The following is a 26,203-nucleotide window of genomic DNA, read 5'->3' on the forward strand; positions in this document are numbered from 1 at the left end:
ACTCTTTTTGACTAGAATTAATAGACATACTGCATAGAAAAGGATCAAGATACCTTTTCTAATTAGTGAGTTCATCTACTTTAAGATGCACCCATTACTGACTGAAATGTTCAATTGCACTTATACAGCTTGTGTAATCTCTATAGAAAACCATTGTTAATAAAATAGGATGCTCTGGAGGAGCCATACAGGAGCCTAAGATCACTATCCCCATTGGTCTGTGTAACAGTTGAACTGGGTTATCCAGGCTTTGGCATGAGTTCGAGAGGCATTTGTTATCCAAAACTGACCATCCAACTTCAGTGGCTGACCTCACAAATGCTCTTGTGATTGAATGCAATCAAATCACAGCAATGTTGCAATATTTAGTGTAAAGCCTTCACAAAAGAGTAGAGACAGTAATGGGGAGAGGGGGGACAAATTCACTCTTAATATGCTTGATTTCAGAAGAAATGTTGGATGAGCAGGCTTTTACAAACTTTTGGAAAGTAAATTTTCCAGACATTGATTAAACCCAGTCATGTACTATATTCTCCTGTCAGTGGAAAAGCTCATTCATAGGCCTATGTTGTCCAGGACTAGGCCTAATCCCTGTCTGGGAAACCAGCCCATGGTGTTTTCGTGTCTTGTTTTCTTCATATTTCTGCAACACAATGCTGGCAGATCCTGTTGGCTCCTTTTGCAAAGTATGACGTATATGAGCTAGAGGCAACTGGTAGTAATATAATACTGGCAAGACAGGACAAGTGAGCTTTGGAGATATGGCATTGACCAATAGGGCCAAAAATGGAGCTGGCAGATCTTATTGAAAATGAACATGTCTAGAATGTGTAGTGGAGTAAAATGTATAGTGCTTAATATTTACATTTGAAGTAAATCAGATAGCATAAGTGTCCTCACTGTGGCAAGTATATTGTTCCATTTTCATTTCATTGTTGCTGAAGGAGATCAGCATGAGACACTGTGCATGAAATGATCCTGATTAAGACTTCAGACACTGATTATTGTGATTCTTATTCCAGCTTCTCCACCCACACCTCTCAGCTATGTCTGACTGCATTGTCAGTGATCAATATATGCTATTTAAAAATGCAAACATTATCATCTGGCTTTTATCTTAAAGTTCTAAAGATGAAACTCTGCTCCTAATAACACATTAAATGAAGTAGATTGGCGTTGACAGTATCTGGAAAACCAGAACTGGCTCCAGAATTGCTCAGATATACATTTTGACTGTAACTGTAATAACTTTTTGAACAGACAACCATTCAGTGCAATTCCTGCAACTACGGAGCCCTGATGATGACATCCTGTGCAAATAAAAATAATGCGTGGCAACACCTCATTAACGCTATTGAGATCTTAATGCGTGGCCACGACTTAGTAAGGCGTGGGATTGAGATGATTAATTCATGGCCATGACTTAGTAAAGCATGTGAACGAGACCACAGCTTACTAAGTCGTGGCCACGCATTAGGATCTCGATCCAAGTCTTTACTAAGTCTTAGCCACAACGTAATCATCTCATTCCCACGCATTACTAAGCCGTGGCCACACAATATTTTTATTTATACAGGACGTCACCATCAGTTCTCCATAAGGAACCATATATAACAGTGTGTAATTTCTTTATTCTAAGTAGTGACTGATTAACAGAAGTAAATACTAGTGTAATTACTAGTGAATCCTTGTGTAGCCAAAATAACAGACAAATAAGCACATTGACCTGTAAGAAGAATAGACGTAGAATAGCACTGTATTGCAGAATTATAGGTCCAGTGCAGTTTAAGTTGTCGATAGGTTAAAGGGGAATTCCACCAATTTTTCAAAATGTCTGCATTATTGAGTGGTTGAAATGTAAACAGTGTCATTGAGTGATCTGATGCGAAATGGTTCATTTGTAGATAAACTTACTGACTCTGATTTGTTTACAGTGTTGGTGATAGGAACCAGAGTTCCTGATGTCTGCATCACACACACACACACACACACACACACACACACACACAACTTCTAAGCCGCTTCTCCTTCTGGGTCGTGGGGGGTGCTGGTGCCTATCCCAGCTGTCATCGGGCGGAAGGCAGGATACACCCTGGACAGGTCGCCAGTCCATCACAGTACAACACAAATAAAGAATTGGAATTAAAATAAATGGATACGTTTCAGGCCAAATTTGATCTAAGCGCCACTGTAAAACAATGTCCATTTCATGCAATAACCTTTTGTAATGTAGCTTTTAGATGCTTTAAACTCTTCAGACGCCTGGTTCCTATCACCTCCGCTGTAAACAAGTATGACTTACTAAGTTTTGCTAATTAAACATTAGGCACCAAACTGAAGTTGTTTACGTCTTAACCATTTAAACTTCAGAAAAAAATCAGCGGAGCTCCGCTAAACAGCGAGTTTAGTTTCGGTTTGTTGGAGAATGAGCCAAAGAACTCACAACCAGACGAATCGACTCTTTTGGTGAACGCACGCATGAAAACCGATTCTTCAAATAACTCCGAATCACTCAGGTCTGGACGTTGAGTCAATACAGGAAAACTTTATCGTCCGTAAGATGGCGCTAAAGCTCCTCTCAGATTGCCTCTCGGTATCCGTGTCCCTCAAGGCGTCTTGGTGTCGATGTCTGTGTGTCTTCTTCCTGATCCGAGTCTCTCAGGTAGGAGCTCTTCCTCACCTGAGGAGGAGAAGTTCACCTGCTCAGCTTTTAGCTCACGCTGGATGCATGGCTTTATATATTTTTGTAACTTATTGTGTTCTTGTTTGTTTTACTCCCGACTTGTAGCTCATAGCCTTACATGCTTGTTTCTGCGGTAATTCTGCTGCTAACTGGAAAAATCTGAATTGTCTGCGTTTCTTCTGCTGCTGTGCGGTTAAAACAAAATCTCGGAATCATCTGCTGCTCTGTGCTACAGCATGTTAAATACAGAAACCATTGTAAGTTATCGTTTGAGTAATAGTTTGCAGTAGTTAACAGTTCACTGCCCTCAACCTTTCCCTGTGATACTCTCTTTAGGGAGCTCTGAGGCTCTCACTCAGGGAAAGGTGTGTGTGTTCCTAAAGAACTTCAGCTCAAAGGTCTGTTTGTCTTCTGGGTACTGATTTACATCCAGCGTCAAAGCTTCCCACCGAGCCAGAAACTGTAGAGGGGAGGGGTTCAGCAGATTTCAGGCTGAGGTACTGGTAGTGTAAGTAACACTGAGCTGTTTAGCTTAATATAGCTCTTAATGGAAATGATATGTATTAATTCATGTTTTAAGTCTAAAATATTTGCAGCTGCATATAAAGTAAAAGTAACCTATTCTCAAATGCTCACAAAAATGACTAAAACAGTTCCAAAGAGAACATGCATGTATGCATTCAAAAGTTGAAAAAGACTTAATGCAGTTTTTTTAACATGACCCCAAGAGGTGTTGTTCGGGCACGGCACTGTTGAAGCTTGCTTCTGTGAAAATGGCCAAAAAGTATGGACAGGTTTCAAGATGTTTGCTACCACTGTTTTTATCTGTGCAGTGCACTTTTGTCCATTCTTACTGAGAACAGTATGTCATACAGTAACAGACATGACATAAGATTATTTGACATTACTTAAAGGGTCACTCTGGACAGAATGCTGGTTTAGACATGCAGTTCGCACAGTGACACGCTATCACTCTAACTTTCATTTTCTTCTGGAGTTTCAGCGTAAACACCTGCTCATTTGCGCCCTGCACCTGTAGAAATAAAAACAAAGATTCTTCTGTGAGCAATGGACATGTTAAACAGTCCATGGAAGTAATTACCACTTAGAAGGTCCACCGAATGTCAGCTGTGTCACTTGTACGCTTTGTTGGAGCCGCATGAAGATAAACTAACCAATGGTCCAATTTTTCTTTTTAACTTGGTGTCCGTTGGAACCCATTTTCTCTCTCTGAGCCATGGCCTTGCGCCTACCTGAACACTCCTTACGCCATTGGATCAATAACTACACACCTGCATGGCAGGTCGAGTCAGTTTAACATCAGCTCACACACTTTCAAACTGTGAAGGACAGCAGTTACCATAGAAACACACTGTAGAGGACTCTCTCCATATTCTGAAGTTTTATTTCATTTTGAATTCCATCCGGAGATACGAAATGATCATGTCCAAAGACTCTTGCTTGTTTGAACTGTCAGTCAGGTCCAAAGTTCTGGCATGTGGTTTTAGAGCAACATTTCTCTGCAGAATGGTGACCTGACCTTAGTGAAAACAGGGGTGAAGGGGGGGCGATGGGGGAAAACCCAGCAATTTCAAATTACATAAGAAATACAGTGCAAGCTGTGGAGCGTTTGGGTTCTGCCACTTTGGTCTATTAGCTGAAAGAGGGGTCTCTTTAGGTTGGACGCTAGTAGTGGTCAGCATGGGAGGTAAGTGCTCTGCTGTGGTCAGCTAGCATATTAAGGGTTTGGCAGCAAAGATTCAATTTCTTTTTTTGTTTCCAACGTTTTCTACCCCAGACATTTTAGTGTCTTAAGTTTGTTTCCTAACAGTTTCTTTAGTTGATTACTGCAGCTACAAGGCTAATGTAAGTAACAAGTATCGACAGCTTATACTCTACCAGTTTTCATGACTAAATCACAGCTCACTTGCTTCAAACTGCATTCAAATACTAAGCAGCCTAATCTCAAATAGACTTGCTCTGTTTATGCTCTGTTCAACTTACACATTCTCTCATAATTCAGCTTTGTAGTTGTGTTGGCGCTGTCCTTTTGAAAGGAAATGACTTTCTCCACTTAACAGCTGAAATCCATTTTAAACTTCACATATTTGTCTGCACTAGATCCAGGTTAGATTAGTTTAACTGCATGCGATGATTCTGTGGCCTGGACATTCGATGTAGTGTTCAGCAAAGTTGTTGGATAACGCAATAATGATATGAAACACAATACATTATGAGTGTGCCTCTGGCTGAATATGCTGCAAGTATTATGTAAAGAGTGCCTTTTAAAAAACATAAAATTCAAATGGCAAAAAACTTTACATTTGTTAAATTGTTCATGTACTATGTTTCATTTTATAGCAAAACTCTTCATACATACATCCTAAATGCTGCACACCAGTTAGTAACAAGAAGATGCTTAAAAAGAAGAAGAGCTGACATGCACATTGTTAAAAATATCTGTGTGTAGAACTCAGAGTATAATTATAATATAAATAAAGATAAAGATAATGCATAATTATGTATTATAATGAAATAATGCAATATAATTATATAATGTCATCATAAACTTCAACATTTCGCCCACTCACAGCTGTTTCTGCTCATTTTCAAATGGCTTTCAAAACCTGTGCTGTGTGCTGAAGACTGGATCACTGAAGATGTGAAAAGATACACTTTGAATGCTTTGAATTCTCATAAACTAAGGGTGCATTCCTCTGTTGCGTTTGACGAATCCTGCAAAACAGCCTTTAGTGACGTAATGGGAGAAAAATGCAGTCTACGTTGGCTGGTTTTGAGACACTCAGGCAAGCTGAGCCGTGCTCTGTGTCTCAATATGGGCACTGTGCGCTACATTCTTACACTATACACAAACTTGTACTGTACTGTACTATGCAGCGCCTGGGCTGTTGCAGGTTAGTATTCATTTAGTTCATGAATTTTATTGAAATGTTAAGAAGAAAGAGCAAATTACAGCTCAGTGCCTCATGTCATTGAAACATGTCTTAATACCAGCGGTTGCCTGTTGTTTCTTTTTGTTTTTTATAATATGTATTCAATGATATTTCACAATAATGCACACTCACAAGTACATACACACAAACACATTTTGCTCTAAATTTATACAAGCAAACATAAAGTGGGCAGGGAGCAGCCCCATATACATTTAGCTACATGTAATTACAATGATTATTTTAATTTTTCTCTGTGTGTTGGCCATAAAAAATTCTGATCCCTTATAGCTCCTCCTGTGTATAGCAGCCTGTACACAGTGTGCAACATTCAACACTTCATTTTTACAATCCATTGCATTTGAACTCACTATTTACACTACATCTAACTAGTTCATTATGGAAGCACTCAATCTGAGACTTAGAGATTTACTGTCAGTATTACTGACATTCAGAAAAGCTGCAGGGGCTTTTCAGTGGCTTCATTAGTTCTGAGCGGATCAGTTGTGCATAAGGAAAGAGGAGTAGACTGGAGCTGATGTGAGGAAGCAGGCAGTAGATGATATGGGACGAGTGTGGATCAATATTTTCGATTTGTGCAAATGAAGACTGTGAACTTGTCATTATGTGATTATGTTTCAGTGAGGGGGGCATTTCGGCTTCTCTGGAGCCTGAAGCCGAAACAGCTTTTCCACTGAATAACTTGTGACTAAATGCGTATGTGAATATTACTGAGTGTGAATGTGTGTATTTGTGTCTTGACCTACTTCTGTCTTTCTGTTTTTTTATTCTGTGAACTGAATTCTGACATCATCTGACACCTCTGAAGGCCTGTGTGCATTACAGAAAGAGAGACACTTCTTGTTGAGAACAAAGAACACAAAGGCTTATGTTATAAAGCAGATAGTGACTTTATTTAACTGGTTAACTCAAACTTATGCTTCCCCAAATTTCTGAGCCTTTCCTTTTGTACTTGGTGCAATTCATTTCATCCAGTGTTGACTCCTGATTATGGATTCTCCTTGTGTGTACCTGTCTGCTTTTGACCTGTGCTGATTTGATCGGCGACGAGTGTTAAAGCTACCCTGCACATCCTGCCGCTGCCCAATCATTACAGCACCCCTATGATTCCATTATTTTGCAGTCAAACTGGCTGAATCTTTTTTATGCCTATTTTTACGAACCCTTTTTTTAACCAAAAGTTCACATGTACACTGTGTTGGTTAGCACAAGCACACCAAGGTCACAGCAGTATAATAGTTTATTTTCCCTTAAAAGGGCAACCTGACATTTTAAACTCCTAAAGGAAAAATCAGTTCCTTATTTAAATGACATCAGTCATGCCAACTGGCTTTTTAGCATAATTTAGAGCTATGCCTTATCATACTTTGGTGTAGCTGCAGCATTAAGATACAGTGATTCTGCATTTCTGGCATCACTTACGTGATTTAATTGTGACAGATCATCCATCCATTTTCCAAGCCGCTTCTCCGTCAGGGTCGCAGGGGGGTGCTGGAGCCTATCCCAGCAGTCTTCGGGCGAAAGGCACGATACACCCTGGACAGGTCGCCAGTCCATCACAGGGCAGACACACAGACAGTCACTCACACACTCACACCTAGGGGCAATTTAGCATGTCCAATTGGCCTGACTGCATGTCTTTGGACTGTGGGAGGAAACCGGAGAAAACCCACGCAGACACGGGGAGAACATGCAAACTCCACACAGAGAGGACCCTGGTCACCTGGGGAATCGAACCCAGGCCCTCCTCGCTGTGAGGCGACAGCGCTACCCACCACGCCACCGTGCCACCCCTGTGACAGATCATCCAAAATATAAATAATAAATTGGCTGATCGTGTATTTGGAGCTGCTTCCACTGTTGACAGATTATGATACGTCCCTGGTTTTTATTTGTTTGTGGAGAGTTTATGGAGGTGACCAGAAGTGGTTTCCTGTTGTGTTGGGCTTTATGTGGTGTTGAAGATGCTGAGATCAAGAACTGCTCCTCTACACTGGGTTGCCGTCAGTCTTAATCACAATGTGGCTGCAGGTTTTCATTCCAATTAAACAGAAGCACACCTGATTCCACTTGTTTAACCCCTGAAAATCCCAGGCTTCTTGCATACTAAGACTTATAATTCAGTTACTTATTATTCATTGACTTCAATGCAAATTAGCCCGCCAGTGGCTCTGGCTATTTAAGGGGTTTATTGGTTTGTCTCTGTCTGCAAACAGTTGCTCAACACAGAACTTTCATGTGAGGATTGTGGGTGTGTGTTTAGGGACTGCATTCCTCAGACTGGTTTTCATTAGAGTTCAGATCAGGAGAATAAGAGAGCTGTTACAAACCACTGGATTGCAGTTCAGTCATTGGCTTCTTTCTTGGTTTGGAAGCTGCTTTTGGATCATTGTTGTGTTGTGGATCCTAAACTAGGACACAGCATCTTGCCAAAAGAACACAGGCTTTTGCAAAAACATCCAGGAACCCCAAAACCACAAGCACAGAGGCAGCCAACTTTTTTTTTCAGTTGTGATAAGCGAACTTTAATGGGTGACAGAGTGATCTTTTATATGCTCTTTACTTTCGGTTGTCTAGAGAACCCAGTTCATTAAGAAAAATAAGAAAACCTTATTAAGTAGAACCAGATAAATAAGTATATTGTTTTATTACAAATGTATTTGAGTGTATTGAGAGATACTGATCATTTTACCATCTGTCATTTTCAGTTACAGCTGCTTTGCTTGTTGACAATAAAACTTTGTATTGAAAAAAAAATGGAAAAAATGACAAATATTCTCCACCTGACAATTAAATATTATTTATGTTTTTATTTATTTTTGTTTTAAACTCATCAATATTGGCTAATATTCTGAAAAATCCAAGATACTGTAAAACAAAAAATAAATCTGAGATACCTTAAAATAAAAAAGAAATCTAAGATACCTTAATACAAAAATGATATCTGAGATACCTTAAAACCAAAAAGAAACTTGAGATAGCTTAAATCCAAAAGAAAAACCAGAGATACCTTAAAATAAAACGGAAATCTGAGATACCTTAATACAAAAAAGAAATCTGAGCTACCATAAAACCAAAAAGAAACCTGGAATACCTTAAAATAAAACAGAAATCTGAGATACTTTTTAAAAATTGCATACTGCACCAAGTCTCTCTGCAACCAGCCTTTTTTTTCATGACTCAACAAGTATTGACTGTCCATCCACCATCTCTCTCCCAGGCGGTAGCTCTCTATCGACCTTGGAACTATTCTCTCTCTCTCTCTCTCTCTCTCTCTCTCTCTCTCTTTGTCTCTATCTCTTCTCTTTCAGTTCATCTTTTCCGCTTTGAGTTAATAAAGCTATCAAAGGCCTTGGCAGCTCCCACACAGCCGCAGCTTTTCTAGACAGAGGTTTATCTTTTATGAATCTCACACTTAAAGAAAATGTCCCTGCTTTTCTCACAGCCTTTATTTCTGTTTCTCCATCACTGTACTTCTCATTTTGAACATTCCGCTTTTTTCTCTTTTGTTTTCTCTTGTACGTGTGCACACATAGACACTCCTTTTTACCCTCATTTGTTGTTTGTCCATTTGTAATAATATGTATGGAAGATCATGCTAACTGCACAGTTACACAGAAGTTTGAATAGCCCTGGTCTAATTACTTTCCTTGAAATAACACATCCTCTTTATGTACCTTTTTGGCAAATTGTAGTGCTTATGTGACATTTTCCAGCTAATTTTAGAGTTTTAACATTGCAAAAAAGCAAACATTTTCCAATATGCAAAAAACAGTGATTGTGTGTTAAAATGTGCAGAAGTATCTCTGTATATATTTCTATAGAATATGTGCAGCTTATTTTCACATACAAATTCAACAAAATATGTAATTTGACCAGGACACACAAACTTGTGCATAGTTATGTAAAGAAAACTAATATGGGGTTTCTCTCTCTCTCTGTCTCTCTCTGTCTCTCTCTCTCTCTCTCTCTCTCTCTCTCTCTCTGTCTCTCTGTCTCTCTCTCTCTCTCTCTGTCTCTGTCTCTCTCTCTGTCTCTCTGTCTCTCTCTCTCTCTCTCTGTCTCTGTCTCTCTCTCTTTCTCTCTCTCTCTCTCTCTCTCTCTGTCTCTGTCTCTGTCTCTCTCTCTCTCTCTCTCTCTGTCTCTCTCTCTCTCTCTCTCTCTCTCTCTCTCTGTCTCTGTCTCTGTCTCTCTCTCTCTCTCTCTCTCTCTCTCTCTCTCTCTCTCTCTCTCTCTCTCTCTTAGCACGTATCAGACGTTATTCTGACGTGATGGCTCTACCGGACTCTTTTATTCAGAAACAACAACTAGACGCCTCAATGGCCGACACTTTCCTGGAGCACCTGTGTTTGCTGGACATCGACCAGGAGCCCATTACAGCTCGCAACACCAGCATCATCTGCACCATTGGTTAGTTAGACCCGCTGTGATGAGCAAGCAAGGAAAGGAATATTGACTCATATTCTTTCTTTCTTTCATTTTTTTCTTGCTTTTTTTCTGTCTCCTGCTGTGCTCCTGGCTGGAAGGTCCTGCATCCCACTCTGTTCCCAAGCTGCAGGAGATGGTGAAGGCTGGAATGGACATAGCTCGCCTCAACTTCTCCCACGGCACCCACCAGGTGTGCATACGTGTGTGTGTGTGTATGTGTGTGTGTATTTGTGGAAACACATCAAGGTAGGAGACAGTTTTGACAGAATCTCTCTCTGTCTTTCTCTCTCAGTACCATAGTGAGTCTATCCGAAATATTCGGGAGGCAGTGGAGACATTGACCTCTGACCCACTGTACTACCGGCCTGTGGCCATTGCGTTGGACACCAAAGGCCCAGAAATCCGCACTGGGCTGGTGCATGGGGTAAGTCATTGTGGGTGTGTGAGTGAATGCCAGTGTATATAAGTGTGTATGTGTGTGTTTTGATTCCACTGGAGATTTTATAAATATAAAGTTATGGTCACGTTTGTGTTGGTGTATAAGCAGAAAATACAACACCTGGGGCTGAGGGCAGTTTCTATACAGTGTATGGCACAGTCTCTTACCTGGTGTGGTGGAAGACATGTGGCTTTGGTTTTAGTGAAAACTCCTTCCAGATGTTATGAGAGTATTCAGGAATGTCAGCCAAATTGGAAATGATTGAGCTTTCTACACTGTTAATAGGCTAAGACAGCCAGCGCTCTTGGCACCAGGTGGTGATTTCTTTTTGTCCAGGAAATGCAAAGGTTATGTAAGTGTACCTAAGGCTGACCTAAGATTACAGAATGTGAGGAACAGATGAGGACAAATACTGTTATTGATTCATGATGACATGCCCCTACAGTGAATTGTAGGGCTGATGTAATGTGTGTGACTGATCCAGTTTCTGGGTTTGTCATCCATTGCCTGCATTTGCAGAGGAACTGTTAGATCTTGCAGCAGCAACTATTTGGTCAACTCGCAATCTCTGAAGTTGCCCATGGCTCCAGAGTCTAGGAGAGTTGGAAAGGAAACAGCAGTGTTAATGTGAAAGAGAGCATATGGACCGTGTTCATGCAAAGAGCTAGAGTTTCACCTGACACACAAAAAGTGGGTTTTACCTTAAAAATGATTTTACAGTTTTCTTTACTATATTTTGAAAATATTCCAGCCCAAATGTTTGTGTTTCGTTTTTGCAGTGTTAGGGGCCTTCACACCATGACTGGAAGAAATGGTCATCATCAACATTTCAGCACACACAGAAACATTAATGCACATAATGCAACCAAAACAAAATCAGTCTAAATCAGCTCATTTCTGTGCGTCATCATATCAGTCTAGCTGATCAAAATCTGTCAGATGGTTTCAGAGGGTTTCGGAGAACTGTTAGCTACTTCTGCACAGGACTATCAAACAGCATGTTTTGATGACATTTATCTTGTTTGCACAATTAAAAAACATGTGCATGGTTAACAGAAAATGAGTGAAACTAACTGGTAATCATGGCAATGAATTAAGAAATTGTGACCTTGAATAAAAGATGTGCATACAAACTGAAGAACATTCACTCAGATTAGATATTATTTTTAATAATATATTTTATCCTGTCCCCTCCAGGGCTCTGTACAGGGGCAAAAATAGCCAGCAAATCTTTAATATGCTAGTGATTTCTAGCATTTATGTTAGCAAGCTGATAGATGATGTTTCACGCTAAGATTTAGGTAACTGTAGTTGCTGTATTTCTTTATGGTGCTCAACTCATGCTCAGCTACTTTCATGCCTAAACAACTCACTTTCGATACTTAAATCCACATAACTATCCTCCACACATTTAACTCCAGAATGATTAGATCATCACTGCTAATGCACTACTTGATAAACTCATACTTCTTGTTGCAACATGATGAGAAGAGATTCAGCGCTGAAAGCTAAGTGTTTGAGAGCATGTTGCCTCAGGAGCTTATGATGCTGATGCTTAGCAAAAGCCTGACATTTATGATTATTGTTTAAACTGAGATTTTCCTTCATTGGTGTAAACAATGGAATGTTCTCTATGAAATATATAATGAGTACATTCTCGTTGTTTTAAGTACCCTTGAGCAGTCCTTCCCAGTCCCAAAACCAGTTTTGGTGATTGTGTGTTTTGTCATACCTTAATTCTTTAAATTAATTTAAAAGTTGCACCCATGAATAAATGCATTCATAAACACAAACTTAGTGTTATTTTCATAGTGTTATATTGGATCATGCTGTACTGGATTAAGATTATATTTACATGAATTGATTTTTGTGTATTCATATGTATTAAAGACATAAAATACAATCACTAGCATTCAGAAAGATTCATTAGCATGTGGATTTAAACCAAAACATCTCATTGTTCAAAAGTGAGAACATTTATGTTGAATGCTCATATTTTGGAAGGCACAGTATACCCACCTATCCTGACACCTCTGAGTCAAACTTTTGACTGGCAATGTGTGCACAGAAAAGGGTGTTTCTGTTTGCTGTTTCTGCTTAAATCCACTGACATAGAAGAAATGCAGATATGCAATAAAGTACAAGTAAAAATCTGAAACAAAATATGAAGAGTCATACACCTCTGGCTCATTGCCTCTTACTATGCGTCAGGCATTGCTAATTCTTAAGAGAGATAAAAATCCTGCGGAATGTAGTTCTTATTGTCCAGTTTCGCTTCTTAATATAGATTGTAAGTTATTAGCCAAGATTCTTGCTCAAAGATTAGAAAAAATCTTCCCTTCTATAATATCAGATGATCAAACTGGATTTATTAAACATAGACAATTATTTTTTAATGCATGCAAGTTATTCAATATTCTTTATAGTCCCACCCCACCAGGAGATACAGAAATATTATTGTCATTAGATGCTGAAAACGCATTCGATCGATTTTCATTTACACAATGAAAAAATTTGGTTTTAGTCAAAAATTTATCAGATGGATTGAGGTTCTTTATGCCTCACCTCTGGCAGCAATTCGTACAAATAACACTTTATCCTCCTTTTTTAAGTTAGAACAAGGTACTTGACAGGGATGTCCCCTCTCGCAGCTCCTCTTCTCACTGGTCATAGAACCGTTACTACGCAGTGAGGATATGATTAAGGGGATACATAGAGGAGGTTTAGAGCATAAGGTTTCCAACGCGAATGATATGCTTTTATATATATCTGATCCAATGTCTAGCTTACCAGAATTACTTAATGCATTAAATAGTTTCAGTAAAGTATCAGGATATAAAATAAATTTTGAGAAGAGTGAACTCATGCCCATAAATAATGTAAATAAGGCAGCCATACTAAATCAGTGCCCATTTAAAATAAACACTAATAAGTTTAAATATTTAGGAATATGGGTGACACATAAGTTTAGAGATCAATATACCCCCCTTACAACCAGCATGAAACAAGATTTTGAACAGTGGGACCTACTCAATTTATCTTTAGGAGGTAGAGTAAATATAATCAAAATGAACGTGGCACCAACATTTTTATATTTATTTGAAAATATTCCAATATTTTTAACAAAATCTTTTTTCAGGCACATCAATAAGTTGATTGAGTTTATCTGGCACAGTAAATGACCCAGAGCACGCTTGAGTGTTCTACAAAAACATTGTACATAAGGGGGTTTATCATTGCCAAATTTTTTGTATTACTATTGGGCCTGTAACACACGGATACTATTACATTGGATTAGTACCACAAATGAACAGAGTGATCCTAAGTGGGTGCAATTGGAAAGGAATTCATGTAGTATTGTCTCACTGCAGGCATTGATTTGCTCAATTATCCCGATGCCTGAGCCACTATCCAACTATACATCTGTTTAGCTCCAGTTTAGCTCCTATAATTGGTAATAATATGTCTACTCCCTCAGTAACTGACACAGATTTCATTAAATGGAGGGACATGGGCTACAATAAAATAAAAGATCTTCTATTAACAATTTTGGAACATTTGAACAGCTGAGTAGAATTGGGAATATCCCGCATTCACATTTTTTTAGGTATTTACAACTTCATAGTTTTATTTCATCACATTACCCACAATTCCCCACCTTGCCATCAAAAAATCTTTTAGATGTCATTTTAGAATCTGCAAACTCAACAAGAATTGGTACAGTATAATTCAGAAGAATCTGAATCTCTACTTTCACTGAAACAACAATGGGAAGAGGAGGACGCCCCAAAATATGGGAGGACGCTTTGAATAGAATTCATTCTTCATCAATATGTTTGAGACACACTGTGATGCAGTTCAAGGTTGTTCATCATTTACATTGGTCTCAAGTAAAGCTGAAAAAATTCATACCGGATCTTGACCCTATGTGTGAAAAATGCAAAACAGATCTAGCCACTCTTTCACATATGTATTGGTCTTGTTCTAAACTAATGACATTCTGGCTTCCAATATTTTCCTTCCTGTCAAATGTTTTAGAAGCTTTTATTCCACCTTCACCACTCGGGGCTATATTTGGGGTGATACCTCAAGATATTTGTATAGGCAAACCAACAAAAACTTTCACAACCTTGGAAAGATACACACCCCCTACTTTTAACCACTAGATTAGGGATTTAAAGTTTTTCTTGAATCTCAAAAAAATTTGTTGCAAAACAAGAGGGGATAGCTTAAAATTTTATGCTATCTGGCAGCCTGTCATTACATATGTGGAACAAATGGAACAAAGTGAATATTGATGCATGACATTGTACTACCACTGTTTTTGTTATTGCCGCTACATTTTTCTTTTTGACTGTTACAGCCACCTTTACTATTTTGTATATGTTTATATATGCATTTATTTTTAAAGAAGAGAATTTATAGGTGCAGTAGGGAGTGGGAGGGTTTGAGGTTATATTATTTTATTTTATTTTATTTCTTTAATGTAATAACTCATTCAAAATAATAAAAAGACCTTTGACAAAAAAAAAATGAAACCAAATATTGTGAAATTTCTGCACGATCAGTTAAAAGCAGGTTTAGAGAATGGTTTAATTACAAAGGACAGCAGTCAGCTAATAAGGATTAAGAACAATAAGGTGTGGTGGTAAAATAAAGGGTATTCATTCATTCATTCATTTGTTCATTTTTCATTTATCTATCAGAAACAATGCTCAATAATCAACTCAAGAGTAAATACCCCAGTGTTAGCCAACTCACTAATATTCAACTATAGTCCTTGAGACCTGATGTTATAAGCCAGAAACAATTGAAATAAACTAAATATTAAGTGTGCATATGTGTCCTGGTGCCAGCATGCAGATGGTGAGGTGAAGCTGGAACGTGGTGCACTGGTGCAGGTGGTAACAGGGGAAGCAGAGCGTGATGGGACAGATGGTGCTAAGGTGTGGATGGACTACCCTAGCCTGCCCAGCGTGGTGCAGGTAGGCAGCAGGATCTACATCGACGACGGACTCATCGCTCTCACAGTGCTGGAGATAGGTACCTCACACTTTTACAAACACACACACACTGTTTTTGATACATTACCTGAAAATGGGAACATGAATGATCAAAGAGCACTTAGATCCAATTGTACATACCTCAGGAGGCACAGTGCCAAGTGTGACTTAATGCAAACATGTGCTCAAAATAAATCTGAGATAAATACTCACTTCATTAAGGCTGTAACTAATTATGAAAACTAACTACATAGGATCGTATTCTAATTGCGTTTCAAGTGTGAGAACAGGGTTTAAAAGGTGCAGTAAAACAGTGAAGCTGTCAGCTGTGGACAAAGGACAAAAAGCTTTTTATGACTGATTCCAGATCCAATTTCTTTATTGCCAAATAGGCCAATGCTTCGAATATCTTGGGTAGATGTTTATTAGGTTATTGGCCTAACAAACATCATTAATTTACATTTTTGCCCGAAGCCCACACTCACATGCATATGAAAATATGAAAACATTCTGAAACCATAGCAAACACACTATACAAATTTACCCTGATTTTGTTTAACAGGTTTGGAAGATGCAGACTATCAGGCTAACAGGTCTGCCTGTAGTTTTCAGATATAGACTTTAAGTTGATATATTTGCAGAACGAATCAGTGTAAAACTGTGAAATTAAAAAAAAAAAAGTATGTAATCTGACACGCTTCACATACCTACAATGAAAATGTACGCACCTCTAAAAGCTTTGTCGGCACAAAGTGTGTACACATCTGTTACTTGCTTCACATATATAAATTCTCCGAAATAATATTCGTCAACATTGGCTTGCCGCTAACAGACATTAGCATTATGATAATGGACAAAAAGCGATAAAACTGTTCCTATAAGAAATACTACCATTTAATGTAAAGTTCATGATTGTACAGCAAAAAATAAATAAATAAATAAAAACGAATGAACTTACAGTATAATTGCTGCATTTGTGCTCACAAACTGGTGAACTTAGCACATACTGTCACTGTCACATAGTCAGATGCTTCCTGTCTGATGGGTCACTCTCTGTCCAGCCTGTTTTGTAGCTCCACTGTCCCACATCCCAGTGTTTTTTTTATGGCTGGGTTTCGGCCAAGACATTCCAAATGGTCAGTTTCAGCCTGTTCAACCAGCATATTTTGATCTGACTGTTGACTTTCGACTTATTACTTAAGCCCTTGAAAGAAACAGAACAAAATCTAAGAGGAAACTGCAAGGATGCTTTTCACAGCACTGTGTACGTAGACATAAATACACATAGTTATTTACAGTTATTTATGCATTTTCACTTTGCCTTAAATCACACATACAGGTTTGCCAAGCCTCCTACGCAAAAGATGGCTTGGTTCTAAAATAATTTTCATGTAAATAAATGAAAAGCAAAATAAATAAATGAAAAAAAAAACAAACAACAACACTGGCGCATCTCAGAGACACATGCTTCTGCACTGTTATGTCTGTGTTTCAGGTGAAGGGTGGGTGAACACTCGTGTGGAGAATGGGGGAATCCTGTATAGCCGTAAAGGTGTGAACTTGCCGGGGGCGGAGCTTGTCAACCTATCTGCGGTAAGCGAACGGGACCAGGTAGACCTTAAGTTTGGAGTGGAGCAAGGAGTGGACATGGTATTTGCCTCCTTCATCCGCTGTGCAGAGGACGTGCGGGCAGTGCGGCATGCGCTCGGACCCAAAGGCAAAGACATCAAAATCATCAGCAAGGTGGAGAGCAGACAGGGTGTGCAGAAGTGAGTCACTTACCAACAAATACCAAAAGTCACTTACCTGTGCTTTAGATTTTTAAAAAAAGATCTCAACCATGGGGAGCCTGGGAATTTTAGTATCTGAAGTGTGGGGTGGTTATGGAGGCTAATAGCATAATGTATTAGCCACTGTGTTATTTATAACAGTGTATTTCAGTCTAGCTCCTTTCTAACAAGACATAAGTGCCACTCTTACAAATTCCAAGTTCCATCCACGTGATGTTTTCATCCCATGGTCTGTTTTATCTGTGTAAACACTTGTGTTTGTATAGGTTTGATATATGGTACTTTTTTTATTGTGTTATTGCTCAGTAATCAGTGATCTTAGTACTGTAAGCACATGTACTGCATCTTAGTATATGTGTTCACCATTGCAGTGTAAGAGCTGTATTTTGCCTTAATGCATGTAACAGTAGATTTATGTGTTATTGTTGTGGGGAAATCTCATAATGTATTCAAGACAACTGCTGACCCATAGGTTATCATGTGATTGCTGTTTTATTCTGATTAGACTCTTGTGAGATGGCAGTATGAGTATGAGCATAGAGTGTCTGACCTAGAGATTCTGTTAGAGGTTATGTATTATGTTAGATATATCAGTAACATATGTAATGTTCAGCAAACTTAACAACAATACTCAAATTAAAACATTAAACAGTCTAAGTAAGCTACAGTAAACACCAGTGAACTAAATATAATCAGCAACGAACTAAACAACTATACTAAAATTCAGACCATTCTGCCCCCAATACACTTTCCAACACATAACAGCACATTATAATGTAAAGCTGTGCTTCTGCTTTGTGAAAGACTTTGTATGTTTGTACATTGTGAAAGACTAAATCTGGGCACACGAAGATAGCTCACACCTCTCAACACCCCACAAAAAAAACAAGGTTGTACAATTTCAGTTAAAGATTTTAAAGCAATGCTTTGGTATTTGTATTGAAAAATTACCCAGTGCTGTATGATTTCACTTAAATGTAAACAATGCTTTTGATATTTTAATTTAAAAGATTAATGAATAATGTATGCTAATTAGAGAATTTAATCAATGCTTTGGTATTTTAATTTAAAAATTAGCTAATGCTGTACTATTTTGATTAAATACTTTAAATAATGGCTTTTTATTTTACTTAACCTAATGAATGGAGTAATGTTTTCATGAAAGAATTGAACTAATTAGTGTGGCTGGGATGATAAGTACTTTTGAAAATCAATGGTTTGGTCTATAATTATCCCTAAATGCTGTACCGTAAGTATTTTACAGTTAATGCACATTATATCTAGGACAGTTTGTCTTGGTCACTACTCAATGGATTCGTTTCCCTTCTTATGATTGTTTAATAAAGAACTGGAGTGAAAGTTAAAGTTAAAAAAAATGTCATACATTGTTTGAGCCATAAAAATCAACTTGGCGTGAAAAATAACTAAACATTAAACTAATGTGGCAGCTTGCTGGTGTGTAATAAAACCAGGACTTGAATTTCAGATCATGGACTAGAGCACAGAACACTTGCATACAAAATAGAAAGAGCATAAATAGAATACATACATAAATAAATTAATTAAATACATGCATGCATACATACTGCTTCTCAGTTTCATGAATGGAACTTTGTGCACAGCTTCCTACAGGACAGTGTTTTAAATAAAAAGTTAAATCAGTGCAGTTATACTATAATTAAGCAGTGTGATTCAGTGCAGTGTTCTTCTGAAGGCTCCTGATGAAAACACTATGAATTTTTTATTTGTAGCTTTGTCCATGGGTTTTAAACCCCCTGTGTGGAATGGAGTATGAGCGATATTCTGCATGAAATCCAGCATGTTCTAGACGTTATCTTGCAGATCTGCTGTCCTGCAGTGTGCAAGAATGAACATGAAGAGCATCAGGGTGTGTGGGTGTGTGTGAGCATGTGCATGTTGGAGTGGACGCATCAATGATGGATGTCGCCCTTATCTGGATGTACTTTTTATGTATTCTGCATGTACTACTATATATAAACCTACATGTGCTCTTCTTTCGCTTTCTCTCTCTCACTCACTCTGTTCCCTCAAACATGTTTTATGTGACTCCTCTATTTTCTCTCTCTCTCTCTCTCTCTCTCTCTCTCTCTCTCTCTCTCTCTCTCTCTCTCTCTCTCTCTCTCTCTCTAGTTTTGATGAGATCCTGAAGGAGAGTGATGGAATTATGGTTGCCCGTGGTGATCTGGGCATTGAGATTCCGGCAGAGAAAGTCTTCATTGCACAGAAGATGATGATTGGACGCTGCAATTCAGCAGGAAAACCAGTCATCTGCGCTACACAGGTTATGCATGCACTCACAAATAAAACAAGAAGAGTGGAGATCAAATTAACAGAAGTCAGTTAGTGTTCACTTCAGTGGTGGTCAAGCTGAGAGACTGCAACAGACAAAATCTCCCAAAGAGAATGAAGAAGAAACACTGAGTAATGAAACTTACAGAAGTAGGATTAAACAGAAGCACTCAGATCCTACATGAAGTAGTTTTGGCAGAGAAAACAGTTTGTTTACTGTTCTATCTAGAGCAGTATTTTTACAGTGATGATGTAATGAGACATAAATGCTGACTGAAATACTTACATCTGTGACCCCTATGTAGGTGTGAACTTTTTGCAGAGCTTTTATTATTTTTTGCGCACGCACTGAAAAGGTATACACAAGCATGAAATTGAATCCAAATCTGACCTGTACCTGCAGCTTTGAGACCTGGACCAGCTTAGCCCCACTGGTAGTGCTAAATTTGAAACCCATACCCAACCCGTACCTGCTCACGTCCACTGATTATTATACATTTCAATGCTTTTCTTTAAAGTGATCAGAAAATGCCAGACTGGGATGAACTGTTTTGCACATCTGTAAGACACAGCAGTATTCATTGTCAATGTATTTTTATGAAATTGCTGATTGTACCTGGCAGAGAGCAGCATGCATCCACCCTCCTCTGATCAACTGTTAGCCCCACTGTGCTAAAGTTCCTCTTGCTCCTGTTGATACTGCAGAAATTCTTAATGCTCTTAACAGTAGTTTAAGCAGAATTACATTTTTGTATAGGCCTGTAAAGATTAAAGCTGCCTTTGTAGATATAAATTCCAGCTATTATATGTAGATATAAAGTCCTGCATCATTAAATCAGGTTATTGCCTGACAGTCATGCAGTCATCAGTCATCCAGGACTTCTGCCTCATTGGAGTACAAAACTTAAACAATCAACCAGAGTGATGGACTCATAAGCACAACCAACACTGTAGCACCCTGTGATATAAAGCACACATCCGCCTATCACAGGCACATTTGCCCAGTGAAGACAACATAACTAAGTTAAAGTCAGAAAGCTGAGATGTACCATGATGAGGAAAAAGAAAATAGCAATTTATGTCTTACTATTGAAGTAGGGTTAGATGTTTGCTTTGACATTTTCACAAAGCCTATGTCAGCTTTTGTAGTAAAACAGCATCGTAAATACCAAATTCCCAGATGATAGACCACAATGATGACTTTTTAAAATATCAGAATCTCACTTTTAAATGAACCAGTTACATCTCTTAACCTCAACTGAAACTTTATATTTGAACATCGGTGCACTGAACCTGTCCAGGGTGTATCCTGCCTTCCGCCCGAAGACTGCTGGGATAGGCTCCAGCACCCCCCCGCGACCCTGACGGAGAAGCGGTTTAGAAAATGGATGGATGGATGGGCATCGGTGCACTGATAAGAAACTGAAGGCTTGCAGTAATGGTGGATAGCAATTATTGCTAAGCTATGATTGGAGAGCTGAGAGAAGAAGGCAGAGGACTGAGAATGTAGTACAATCACAGCGCTAACAGATTGGATTAATAAATATTACCCCAATTGTTTGGGTTGACCTGTGATCAGTCTGGGTATGCCTACTCAGGCCTAGCCGTGGCCACACCCCTGGCTCATCAAGTGAGCTTAACAGGAGGAGGAGGAGAAAGATCCACTGTGACCTTTCCATCAACCTACCACTTCCCTCTCATCCTCCACTCTTGACAGTGCAGTTGATTTACTGTTGAACTTCATCCCCATTTTCATTCAGGGGCACGTTCACCCACTTGTCATACTGCGGAACATCAGATGCTGCTAATGTTACGAAAGAGAGAGACAGTGTGTGAGACACAGAGAGACACAGAGAGACACATAGAGACACAGAGAGACACAGGGAATGCATGGCACTGCACAAATTTACCTAGGCATATTCCTTCGAATACAAATATGTATACTACATTTAAAAAATAATTCATTAGAAAACAGACCCAAGCCTGACCCTGTTAGGTAGCAGACCTCTAGCACTCACACACACACACACACACATAGACACTCATATACACTCGCACACAGACACACACACACACACACACACACACACACACACACACACACACACACACACACACTTAACAGTCACCCTCAGTCTTACAAATGCACACACCTGTGCACACTCAGACACTCACACTGTTTACCTGCAGCGATGTTGAGTCAGTGTGCTTTATCTCTATCTTAATAAACTGCTTTATACGGCCTGACAGCTTTACAGCTGGGCTACAGCAGCGCCTCTGTGTGTCTAGATGTATGAGAGTCTTACTACTGTATGTCCAAAAGTATGCAGACACCCATTCTTATTAGTCAATTCATGTACTTTAAGGTTCACCCATAACTGACACAAGTGTTCAGCTGCACACACAGAGCTTGTATAATCTTCTTAGAATAGCATTGCCAATAGAATGACACCCTCTAGAGGAGCTGCATATGAGCCTAAGTCACCATGTTCAATGCCACATTCAGCCAAAGAGGTATAAAGCCCCCCAGCATTTGGCAGTGGAGCTGTTTTCTGGTGTGACAGACCACAATCCAGTACCTTTAGGAACGAGTTGGAGTGGATTTTGTGTTATAGATTCACAGCACAGCCTTCATCAGATCTAAAACTATCATGTGTGTTTTTCTTAAAAAGAAGAAAAAACAACATAAGGGGAAAAACTTTTGCCGTGAATCCAAGTGGAAACACCGTTATGCTAAATGAGTAGGAAAATGTAGTATAACCGGTTGAAGGAGTGGGCAGTCAGAAAGAAAACCCAACTGCACGACCACTAAACTGCTCCTCAAACCCTAGGTGAGAGAGAAGACTAAAAGTAACAGCGTATAAATTTCACCTCATTTTGCATAAAGATGTTTTTATGAAATCATCTTTTTAAGAGGAGAAGAGAGACGTAAGTAGTCCTTCTTTTTACTTGGATCTGATGAAGGCTGTGCTGGCTGAAATGTCATGCCATTTTTAATGTGTAATAAATCTCATTAAATCAGTTTTCATAAAGACCATGTAATGCGCCTTTTTGCTTTGGATACATTTATTATTTTTGAATTTATGTATTTTTTTGATTTATGTGAGAAATCTTGAATTGAGCTGAAATCAAATTTTTTTAAAAATCTGTCCTGTGTGTTTGTGTATGTAGATGTTGGAGAGTATGGTGTCTCACGCGCGGCCAACCAGAGCTGAGAGCAGTGATGTGGCGAATGCCGTGCTGGACGGAGCCGACTGTGTTATGCTGTCAGCAGAAACAGCCAAGGGACACTACCCAGTGGAGGCCGTGGCCATGATGCACTCAGTAGGTGTACTCATGTGTGCATTTTGAGGGCCATGTTCGCAGTGTGTTTGCACTGGGGTTGTGCTGTTTGTTATTATGTTATGAGTCAGCATATGTGTGTGTGTGTGTGTGTGTGTGTGTGTGTATAAACTTGTTTCTTCTCTTAAATTTTATTGTCTGCATCTAGTGAGTTGCCAAGTTAAGTCATTCCCCATTTGTCTTTTTGTCCCCCTCTCTCTCTTTCTGTATCTTTTGTCTTTCTCTGTGTCTGCCTTCTCTCTCTCTCTCTCTCTCTCTCTCTCTCTCTCTTTTTCTTTCTTTCTTTCTTTCTCTCTTTGTCTCTCTCTCTCTCTCTCTCTCTCTCTCTCTATCTCTCTCAGATTAGTAGGGAAGCAGAAGCAGCTATTTTCCATCAGCAGCTCTTTGAGGAGTTGAGGCGTTTAACTCCTCTGAGTTTGGACCCCACAGAGGTCACAGCGATTGGAGCTGTAGAGTCGTCCTTCAAATGCTGTGCTGGAGCCATTATCGTCCTCACCACCACCGGCAGGTACACACACCACAAAGTTATTATCTATTTTATCACTTAATATTACTGGTTTTCTTGATTGCTAAAACACATTGAATGGAACGGGGGTTGGGGCAGAAGTGTCATTTGGCATGTGTGTTCACACTTTTTCATTGCTTTCACTAATTTTACATGTGGCTTTTCAAAGCAGTTAAACTGGATCTAAAAAGTTAAAAAGTTAGAGTTAAAAAGTCCTTTGGATAACTATGTAAAACAAAAGTAAATCATGTAGTGACAACTAATGGAAAATCCTCCTATATTTAAGTTAAGCATGAATGAAGCAGACAGTAAGTAAACTGATTTACACAATGGCATACTTACCTATTTAAAATGTGACACATTCAGAGCAGACGATGTGCTGCACTCTACCTTCCACCAAGATATTCAGAAATGTTTGTTTTTGCTTTTTGAGAAATGTGAGAAAAGATGTGTAAATCTGTTCTAATACACAGATGATTTATGCAATTACAGACGTACTTGTTTATAAATTTTGTACAGTACATGCTACAGCATTTCTGCCAAAGGGGCCTAGGCCACCAAGGGCCTCCCCACAATCTCCCACTGCCTATACGGCACTGCATCACTGTCACATGTGGGACCTTGCGGGTGGTGGGCCCACATGGTCTCCCCACATTGCCTCTTTGGGCTGAGCCCGGCCGGGATACGTGGGCTGCCCGGCCACCAGGCGCTCGCTACCCCCTGGCCTGGCTCCAGGGGTAGGTCTCGGTGACCCTCTCCCAGGTAGGGTACACGTTTGTATGTGTCTTATTTTCATGGAGTTTTTGGATCAAGTTAGTCTGGGTTTTCACTCCAGACCTGCTCACTCTGGAAGAACCTTCCAGGAACATATTGTTCCTGACGACTTAGCTCTGAAGATCCCTAGACCAATCAAGCCCTTCCACCATGACAAGGCCCTAATCCAAGAAAGCCCGGAAAAGGATGAGGGGTAAGGGGAAAGGACTTGCCCCAGGTGGAGGAGTTTAAGTATATTGGGGTCTTGTTCGTGAGTGATGGGAAGAGGGATCGTGAGATCGGCTGAAGGCTGGGATTGCAGTCATTGTACTGGACTGTAGGGCTGAAGAGGGAACTGAGCCATAAGACGAAGCTCTCTGTTTACCGGTCGGTCTACATCCCGACCCTCGCTTATGATCATGAGCTGTCAGTTCAGTATGGAATGTATGCCAAGACTGTTTGGACTCCTCTGACAGTCTGTCCCACAGCTGAGAAATACTCAGGACTAGGGTTAGCAGCATTTATCGTCCACTCGTTACATCTGTCTCAGGAGTGTGGAAGAAGCAGCAAAAATGTTTGGATCTGAATATTTTGAGTGATTTTTTTTTTGGTCTGTCAGAGTGAGGCTTGCAGTAAATTGCACTGAAGTGCATTTCTGATAAAATTTTCTAGGGGGAAAGGATATTCACATTACCAGAATTAGAACTGAGACCAACTGTAAAAACTGTTACTGGGGAATTCCATCAATTTTCCAAAATGTCTGCATAATTCAGACCTTGTAAATTCAGTGTGCTTTGGTGTGAAGTGATACATAATTGAGAAAATTACCATCTCAGATTTGTTCACAGCAGTGGTGTAAAAGTTATTTTCCTTTGGGGGTCAAATAGCCTTATAATACCCTGCATATGCCTCTCAGCTATGAGTGGATTTTAAATAATGTTTAAGGACAACAATTGATCTCAAAACTATCTATGCTCTAGGCAGTGTTTTTGTAATAACTTTCTATGAGGTACATGCTTCGTCTGGTCCCATACATGTGTTCATCACCACCACTGTGACTCGGTAAGTTTGTCTAGAGTGGAGCAATTAGCATCAAACCACTCTCAATGACTTTGTTTAATGATTTCACTATGCTGAAATTGTGAAAATGTTGAAAATTTGGAAATATGCACTTCTACACCGCGAGTTGTGATTTTGTAAAACTCTTGCTTTGATTCTGCATTTTACTGATATTTCCTCAGATCTGCTCAGCTGCTGTCTCGTTATCGTCCGCGTTGTCCCATCATCGCTGTGACCAGAAATGCTCAGGTGGCCCGGCAGTCTCAGCTGCTGCGGGGGGTTTTCCCCGCCCTCTTCCACACCCCACCTCCAGAGGTTTGGGCAGATGACGTGGACAAGCGTGTCACCTTCGGCATGAACATAGGTTTGTATGTGTGTGTGTGTGTGAATGTGTGAGAGTGTGTGTGCACTTGTATAGCTATATTTGCCCGGATGTTACATTTATTTGATTAACGTGGATAGCTTGGGTTAAGTTAGGGCTGTTTTACTCATTATAATCCTTTTTCAGTATTTTCAGTGCCTCTTATGTTCTCTTATATAGCAAAATGCTGTGGCTGTCTGTGTGTTTAGGTAAAGCACGAGGCTTCTTTAAGCCTGGTGACATGGTGATCGTGGTGACTGGATGGAGTCCTGGATCTGGACACACTAACATCATGAGAGCGGTGACTGCGCCCTGAACCACTGAATCTGATTGGATACAGCCTCTGAATGCTCATTTTTGACTGAGCACATTCATACTGGCAGACAACTTAACCACAGAAATACTGAGTCACAAATGAAAATCCAGTACATTCGTGTCAATTAACAAAATAAAATGTGTTGTAAAATACTGCCCTCACAAAAACTCTTCTTTTTCTTTTTAAAGGTCCATTTCAAGGGAAGCATTTTCTTTGCTTTTTAATGAGTTATATACTATGTA

General features: G+C 39.4%; 1 protein-coding gene across 7 annotated transcripts; it reads left to right on the plus strand.

Moving 5' to 3' along the window:
* The first annotated feature begins 2,591 nt into the window (after positions 1-2,591).
* On the plus strand, positions 2,592-26,113 carry pklr (pyruvate kinase L/R). Of its 7 annotated transcripts, none has more exons than XM_017712363.2 (11): positions 2,592-2,662; positions 9,901-10,065; positions 10,182-10,273; positions 10,376-10,507; positions 15,379-15,565; positions 17,021-17,294; positions 19,467-19,617; positions 22,797-22,949; positions 23,309-23,475; positions 25,467-25,648; positions 25,855-26,113. In XM_017712363.2, exons 1-11 carry the CDS (start codon positions 2,626-2,628, stop codon positions 25,959-25,961), a joined length of 1,647 nt encoding a protein of 548 aa, XP_017567852.1. In that variant the 5' UTR covers positions 2,592-2,625; the 3' UTR covers positions 25,962-26,113. The 7 variants fall into 7 exon arrangements, with proteins under 7 accessions (XP_017567852.1, XP_017567856.1, XP_017567854.1 ...); XM_017712367.2 differs by having other exon boundaries at positions 2,610-2,662; positions 9,911-10,065; XM_017712365.2 differs by lacking the exon at positions 2,592-2,662 and adding an exon at positions 3,059-3,081.
* Positions 26,114-26,203: the final 90 nt, after the last annotated feature.

This window comes from Pygocentrus nattereri, chromosome 3 (genome assembly GCF_015220715.1).
Source record: "Pygocentrus nattereri isolate fPygNat1 chromosome 3, fPygNat1.pri, whole genome shotgun sequence".
Classification (NCBI taxonomy): domain Eukaryota; kingdom Metazoa; phylum Chordata; class Actinopteri; order Characiformes; family Serrasalmidae; genus Pygocentrus; species Pygocentrus nattereri.